Source organism: Myotis brandtii, unplaced genomic scaffold (genome assembly GCF_000412655.1).
Source record: "Myotis brandtii unplaced genomic scaffold, ASM41265v1 scaffold684, whole genome shotgun sequence".
NCBI lineage: Eukaryota > Metazoa > Chordata > Mammalia > Chiroptera > Vespertilionidae > Myotis > Myotis brandtii.
In genome coordinates this window covers 11,498-19,685 of record NW_005370673.1, presented here as the reverse complement: position 1 = coordinate 19,685, position 8,188 = coordinate 11,498, and the positions used below count along the sequence as shown (strand labels likewise).

Sequence of the window (8,188 nt, the reverse complement as noted above, 5' to 3'; positions counted from 1 at the left end):
GGACCCCCACCCTGATCCAGGACACCCTTCAGGGCAAACCAGCCAGCTCCCACCTATGCACCAGGTCTCTATCCTATATAATAAAAGGGTAATATGCAAATTGACCCTAACAGCAGAATGACTGGGAATGACTGGTCACTATGACACACACTGACCACCAGGGGGCAGATGCTCAATGCATGAGCTGCTCCCTAGTGGTCAGTGTGCTCCCACAGGGGGAGCTCTGCTCAGCCACAAGCCAGGCTGACGGCTGCCAGTACAGCGATGGTGGTAGGAGCATCTCCCGCCTCCTCAGCAGCGCTAAGGATGTCCGACTGCAGCTTAGGCCTGCTTCCCGCTGGCAATTGGACATCTCCCGAGGGCTCCCAGGCTGCCAGAGTGATGTCTGACTGCCAGCTTAGGCCCAATTCCCCAGGGAGCGGGCCTAAAACAGCAGGGGGTCATCCCCCAAGGGGTCCCAGACTGCGAGAGGGCACAGGCCAGGCTAAGGGACACCCCCCCGCCGAGTGCACAAATTTTTGTGCACCGGGCCTCTAGTCCTATATAAGAAAAAGCTAATATGCTAATTAGACCGAACAGAACGACCATCCAGACGACCATCCGGACAACCATCTGGACAGGCCGGGCTGCGAGGGCTGAGTCCCTTGCACAAATTTCGTGCATCAGGCCTCTAGTCAGATTATATAGGAAGACTCTAGAATTCTGTGCCAAAAAACTTCACTTGAGCCTAAGGTGCTAACTAATAGGACATGTTTCTTATAGATAAAAATATAAATTTGAGACACTGCAAGAAGAATCCTTTGGCAACTTAACCAGAAGTATCACCTTCCATGTGGCCTGTAGGAAAAGCCTAGAATGCAGGTGTATTCTCATCTGTACTGAGTGAAGTCCTAAGCTGGATTGTACAGCGTACTGCTAGAAATAATGAAATTCTTAAACTGGACTGAATCATTCTCAGAAGTGGAAATATCACTGATCTGGAAGGTTTTCTGTGTGTTTGGTTTTTTAATGCAGAACTTCTTTGATTAAACACAGGAATGTATAGGTTGGTCAGTCTTCACATTTTCGATCATGTATATACTTTGTGATTTCAACTTAAGATCTTAATGATCCGCGTGTTTCTTTTCTTTTCTTTTCTTTTTTCTTTTGTGAGCTCATTTTAATGTAGGGTCATTGAACTTTCTAGAATGCCCCTCACAACTTCCCCCAAATCTTGGAAATATCATGAGAGGTGTGTGTGCGCATGTGTGTTGGTGTCCACATGGGTGCAGAGAACGTGGGTGCCCCCTTCAGGTTGCTCTCTCGTTTTATTTCCTCTTCAGAGCAGTCCTATGGCGGACAGGATGGGTGATGTTACCATTTTGTACTGAAAATACCTAAGCCTAAAAGAGCTATATAATTTATATTTTTAGAATAAAGAAACTTTAGAATATTCAGTTATTTTGAATCACAATGGTAAATCTCTGTGATGTGTATATAGTGTGGGTGGGGGACAGCTAAATTTTCTTAGACTGACAGGCTCAGTAAATCTGACTGTAAAGTTTAATTTAGCTGTAGACTGGCCAAAAAGAAGAAATAACATTACGATAAAGGAAAGTCATGAACAGAGAAAACAGGAAACAATGAAGAGTTTTTAAATTCAAGGTCTAGCAGGTAAGGATATGATGACTAGCTTTTCATTCGTGTATTAAAAATGTCTAGGTTGTCTAAAAAAATATTTTTTGAGTATGTAGGCTTCTCATTTTGCTGTTGCCCAGATTGGTATTTAAGTATATGAATTAAAAACATAGTCTGTACTTAAAAATACAAAAAAAAGAAATCCCTAGATGAAAGACTTGAATGGACATCATAAAAGACATATCAGTGGCTAAAAAACACATGAAAGAAACACCCAACATCATCAGTGATTAGGGAAATATAAATCAAAACCACAATGAGATACTCTCTAGGATGTCTATAATAACAAAGACATGTAACAATAAGAAGTGTTGGCAAAAATGTGGAGAAATTAGAATCCTTATCCATTGCTAGTGGGAATATAAAATGATACAGCCACTTTGGGAAATAAGTTGGCTATGTTTTAAAGGTTAAACATAAGCTGATCATATAAGTCAGTAATTCTACTTCTAGAAACCTATCCAAGAAGAGTGAAAACTTATGTCCACACAAGTTTGCTTGGATGAGCAAGTTCATTTGTCACACTAACCAAAACCTGGCAACTATCCAAATATCATCCACAGGTGAATAAGAAAAATGTGGCATATTCATAAAATGCCACACTATTCAGCTTTTAAAAGGAATAGAATATGGATGAACCTCAAAAACATCATGGACAAAGCAGACACAAAAACTGCATATTATATGATCTCTTTTATGAAATGTCCAGAAAGGCAAATTCATAAACACAGCAAGCACATCAGTAGTTGTCTGGTGTTTCCATGGAAGCACGCACTGACTTCACATGGGCGTGAGGGAAACTTTTGGGTAATAGAAAACGTTCTAAAACTGGATGCTGCTGTGAAAGGACATATTTATTGAGAATTGGTAACCTGTATATTCACAGTGGGTGGATTTATGGCAGGTACTGTAAGTTATTGCTATACTACCACAGACGTGTCAAAGGTGCCAGAGTAAGGGAAAAGGGGAATCAATTCTGCCTGTGTAACTGGGGCAGAGGGACAGTGAGGCAGAAAGGATCACACAGATTTATTTCTTCAGCAAATATTTATTGTCTACTTTGTTCTAGGTGCCTAAAATTAACACTAAAGCATGGGGTGGTTCACCAGGAGAGGAGGGAAGGGCACTGACGCGCAGCACCCAGTATGTGCCACCGCAGGGCTAGGGATGTGGTCCCAGTGTTCAGGGAGCCCTACTGCTGGGGGTACACAGAAGGATGACCGGGGATGGCCATGAAAAGGTCAAGGTGAAAAATCACAAGTGGCATTCACTGTTTCATTTAATTATTTGTAAAACATAGGTATTTTCATTGGTATAGATGAAACTGAGGTTATATAAAGCATTTGCCTTCCCAAAATGAGTCCTGTAACAGTATCTACTGATTGTGGTGGTTATGGGAGTCACAGTGCCTGGCATGTACTAAGTGCTGTAAAAACATTTGCCATTATTTTTATTATTACTATGATGGTGTCATAGGGTCTGTTTATTAAATTTTACAGGCTACCCAGAAAGCTATCCACAATGAATCAAGAGATATAAAAAAGATTTGCCTTCTTCTTTTGCAGGAACAATACATGGGGTGTGTTGCTCACCCTCACGGCATGGACTCAGAGACTGCAGCTCTCTCTTTTCCAGAAATACCTTTATAGCCCTTCCTTAAACTGTCTAAAGCTCTCTTCCTTAGGACACCAATTTCACAGTGCAGACAAAGGGGGGACTGCCCTAGCTGGTTTGGCTCAGTACATAGAGCGTCAGCCTGGGGACTGTAGGGTCCCAGGTTTGATTCCAGTCAAGGGCACATGTCTGGGTTGTGGGCTCAATCCCCAGTAGGGGGCATGCAGGAGGCAGCCGATCCATGATCTCTCTCATCATTGATGTTTCTATATCTTTCCCTTCCTCTCTGAAGTCAATAAAAATATATTAAAAACAATAATAACAGAGGTTTCCATGAAGATTAAACAAGTTAACTCAGGAGGCATAGACTGCCCAAACTGTGAACACCTCAAAGGTCTGCAGGACTGGCTTTCGACTGGCTCCTGATAGAGAACCTGAGCCCTTGGACTATCCTGCGGAGAAGAGGGATTTGTATGCTAGAGGCTCTGGGCCATGCACCAGACCATGTACGCCAGCAATGTGAGTTATGGCGCATGTCTGTTTTCCTATGCCAGAGGTCTCGGTTTGACCGCTGTGGGGCTGGAGATTGCGTTGCTAAGGTCAGCCTCATGGGCACTGCACATCCATGCAATAAGACACCCCAATATAAACCCTGGACACCAAGGCTCAGGTGAGCTTCCCTGGTTTGCAACACTTTGCATGTGTGGTCACACACTGTCACTGGGTGAATTAAGGGCATTCCCATGCAACTCAACTGGAAAGGAATATGTTAAAGTTTGTGGCTGGTTTCTCCTGGGCCTCACCTTAGGCATCTTTCCCTTTGCTCATCGTTGACTGTATCCTCACCGTAACCATGAGGAGAGCAGCTTTTTTTAAAGTTTTGTGAATATCTCTAGGGCATCATCAAGCCTGAAGGTGATCTTGGGGACCCATGAGGGAAAGTGCTCACAACAGCACCTGGCATCTAATGAGCATTCTACAGGGAGTTCCTATTGCCAAGTGCAGAGAAGCCATTTAAAAGACCTGAGATAGCTAGACAGTGCTATTATTTGTGTCAATCTCTTATCTCAATTTTTTCATTTTCTAAAAAATATATTTTTTATTGAGAGGAAGGGAGATGGAGAGATAAAACATCAATGATGACAGAGAATCATTGACTGGCTGCCTCCTGCACATCCCCTATGGGAGGAGGAGGGGGGATCAAGCCTGCAACCCAGGCATGTGCCCCTGGCTGGAATCGAACCTGGGACCCATTAGTCCTCAGGCTGATGCTCTATCCGCTGAGCCAAACTGGCCAGGGCTCTTATCTCAATTTTCACAGCAGGTTGGGGCTGAGATGATAAACAAGTGCATGCTTGTTCTTTCACCTTGAGCCTGAAGCACACTGGGCTTCATGGCAATGCTTGTGTCAGTTCCTAGCGTGTTCTGCTCTAGCCAGTGAACAAGACTAAGAGAATGAAAGTCTATTTAACAGACACTAGCTGACAGTAATCAGATTGGAAATGGTAAAATACACAACGGAGATCTCACAATATAATGCCCACCTTTATTTCCTTTATGTTCGGAAGTGATGCATTTAGAAATTCCTCAGTTAATCTCTTCCAACTGGCAGCTTTACCAAGATCAGAATGAATGATGAATTTTTCATAAATTCTAAAACATATTTTAAAAAATGTACTGATAGTTAGAAAGTTAAATTAATAAAAAGATCTATAAAAATACATATACTTTGAATATGTACATATATACATACATATAAAACTGACTTACCCTTCTATTGTCTTTTCTACTTTGTGACTGTTGACATCCAAGAAACGATGAAATCTAGAAGACAAAATGCAATTCTTACATCAATCTTGTCATCTAGCTAAGCAGACCGGTATCACTGCCCTCCATGTCTCCGAACACCCTACACTCAGCTGTACTCAGCAGTGCACCTCTCTCGCTTTTTCACCTCCGCCATCCAGGCAAACAGCCACACATCTCAGAGAGTGCTCAAGTAGCCTTTCAGAATGCAGGCCATCCCAAGCCACCCCCACCCTGTCCTCTGGATCCTCTGTCTTCCCATATTTAAACCCAGCATAGCACATCCTATACTGTTCCGAATTTTTTAATGCTATAATGAAGCCCAGGGAAGAGTCGGGATCCTCTCTCTTAAATCATAAAATGAAATACAAAGGAAACCAAGTATACTGAAATACAGTTGTGAAGTATTTTTAAAAGTTTGTGATAAGTAAGAAACATTCCTTTTTAAAGCATTAAGTAAGATCTAGCAGTGGGTCCATAACTACCATTAAAGTGAGACATAAATAATATTAGAAATATCTGCAACTATAATAGGATGTGAAATGTGATTTCTAATAGTGACACACTCATAGGTAAGCTAATATTGTTTGTTGCTTTCATTCATAATTGAAAGAAATGCTACTTTTTAGTTAAAGGTTAGTGTGAACTTTTTCTTGTCCAAATTTAGAACCTGAATTCTATCCTCAGGCCCTCATGTTAAGAACCCCTATCCTCATCATATATAATTAACTTTCATTTCTTTCTTCCTTAAGGACAGGCACTACATTTCACCTCTCTCTGAAGTTCTAGGGCCTACAACATGGCCACAATTTTTAAAAAGCAAATGCAAATTGTTCATTTTTCTGATGGATTAAAGCATCATAAAATTACTAGAGGCCCAGTGCACAGATTCATGCACAGTGAAAGGAAATAAATTAGAAGGTGACCGGAGGGGTGAGAAGGGTTGGACACGCCCTGGAGCCAACCTCTGTGGTCCCTTCCCAGCTGGCCACACCCGGGGCCATGGCTCAAAGGGCGTCTGCAGAGTGAGCAGGGTCCCTTGGCCTGGCCTGTGGGGATCGGGCCAAAACTGGCAGTCAGACATCCCCCGAGGGGTCCTGGAGTGTAAGATAGCACTCTGCAAAGTTGCTGTCGCTCGGCAGCTCCTGCGTTGAGCATCTGCTCCCTGGTGGTCACTGTGCATCATACCTGCCAGCTAGTTGGCCGGTCGCTTAGCCTTTTATATATATAGACAGTATAGCTCATTGGCTCTTGTTTTCCATTTTTTTAGTATCAAAGCCAATAATCTGAACTTTGAAGTAAATTGCACGACTAAATAACATTAATTCTATCCCCTAAATGGCTGACTGGAACACTAATTCACCTATTATAATTTAGTTGCTTACTGTATAAAAGGAGGTAGTAACTTTTAGTTCTTTCCCAACTTTAAAATGACGTCGTCCATTTACTTACTGCCATTTAGAAAGATTAATAGAAAAATTATTTAAATACACATTTTAGTTTCTGTCCTTGCAGTGTTATTTACAGTAGCAAAGATATAGAAGCAACCCAAGTGCCCATGGATAGATGATTAGAGAAAGATGTAGTACATATATACAATGGAATATTACTCAGCAGTAAAAAAGAATGAAATCTTGCCCTGTCCAGGTAGCTAGGTAGTTAGAGTAAGGTTGTGAGTTCAATCTCTGATCACATATAAGAAGCAACCAGTAAATGCATAAACAAGTGGGTCAACAAATTAATGTTTCTCTCTCTCTCTTAAAAAGAAATCAATAAAATAAAATAATGAAATCTTACCACTTATAACAATAGCGATGGACCTAGAATGTATTATGCAAAGTGAAAAAGTCAGGCAGAGAAAGACAAATACCATATGATTTCACTTATATTCGGAATCTAAAGAGCAAAATGAACAAATAAAATAGAAACAAACTCAGAGAACTAACTGATGTTTGCCAGAGGGGGATTGGGTGAAAAAGGTGAAAGGGATTAAGAAGCACAAACTGGCAGCTATGAAATAGTCACAGGGATGTAAAGTACAGCATAGGAATCCTATATAATAAAAGGTTAATACGCAAATCAACCGAATGACCGGTTGCTATTACGTGCACTGTCCACCAGGGGGCAGATGCTCAGTGCAGGAGCTGGGCTCATGGCTCCAGGCTTAGTGGCGGTGGCGGGAGCCTCTCTGCCTCCCCGCATCCCCTGAGGCCCCCCGGACTGCGAGAGGGCGCAGGTTTGCGGACCCGGGAGTCGGCCTCTAGTCTAGTCAATAACATTGTAATAACTATGCATGGTGCCAGGTGGGCACTAAACTGATGGGGAGATCACTTTGGAAATTTTACAAATACCTAGCCACTTCTAGTAAGCTGTACACTTGAAACTAACAATATTGAATGTCACCTGTAATTGAAAAATAAAAATAAGTGGGGGGAGGAAGAAGAGGGAATAAATGGTGACGGAAGGAGACTTGACTTGAGGTGGTGTATTACAGAATTGTACACCTGAAACCTACATTATTTTATTAACTAATGTCACCCCAATAAGCTCAATAAAAATAAAAAAAAGAAAAGCAAAAAATAATTCATTCAATCTGTAGGAAAAACATTCTGTTAAGTGACATTTAAGAACTGAGTTTATTATTTTAGAAACTTGGCGGGCTTTTACCTCGTTGTCTATTCTCATTGTAAACTAAGTAGGAACTTCATGTATGATCATTAAGGTTGAAACTCAAGATCACTGATTTTGAAAAACTGTTCGGTATTCAAGATTTCTATTGAAATTAAACTGGTATAATATTAATACCGACTAACATTCTTTTAGTAATAAAATTCCATTACAGATAATAATCCCAACAGTACTGTCTAATGTACATCTTCCATAAAGGAAAATAGGAGCGCTGATGAGGTGTGTAAACTGGGCGCATCTGAACCGGTATCGGAAGCCCGTGAGGCGGCGCCGCTCCTGTGCGCGGGAACCGTTCCGGATGCTGGGATGAGACACGGACAAAACCGCCCGCCCTCCCTCCCCGGCCCGCGCCCCACACCTGAAGTTGGACCAGGCGAAGTGCAGGCAGAGCTGGAAGTTGGGG

General features: G+C 41.9%; 1 protein-coding gene across 1 annotated transcript in view; it reads right to left on the bottom strand.

Moving 5' to 3' along the window:
* The window catches only part of TUBGCP5 (tubulin, gamma complex associated protein 5), a 135,985-nt gene that overhangs the window by 127,557 nt on the left and 240 nt on the right, over window positions 1-8,188 (bottom strand). Inside the window, exons 2-4 of the mRNA XM_014529523.1 lie at window positions 8,144-8,188; window positions 5,062-5,115; window positions 4,836-4,944 (exon numbers count right to left, since the gene is read on the bottom strand). The exon at window positions 8,144-8,188 is cut by the window's right edge and continues 36 nt beyond it. Of these exons, the coding sequence (XP_014385009.1) occupies window positions 4,836-4,944; window positions 5,062-5,115; window positions 8,144-8,188 (208 nt within the window). The remainder of the gene's footprint in view (window positions 1-4,835; window positions 4,945-5,061; window positions 5,116-8,143) is intronic.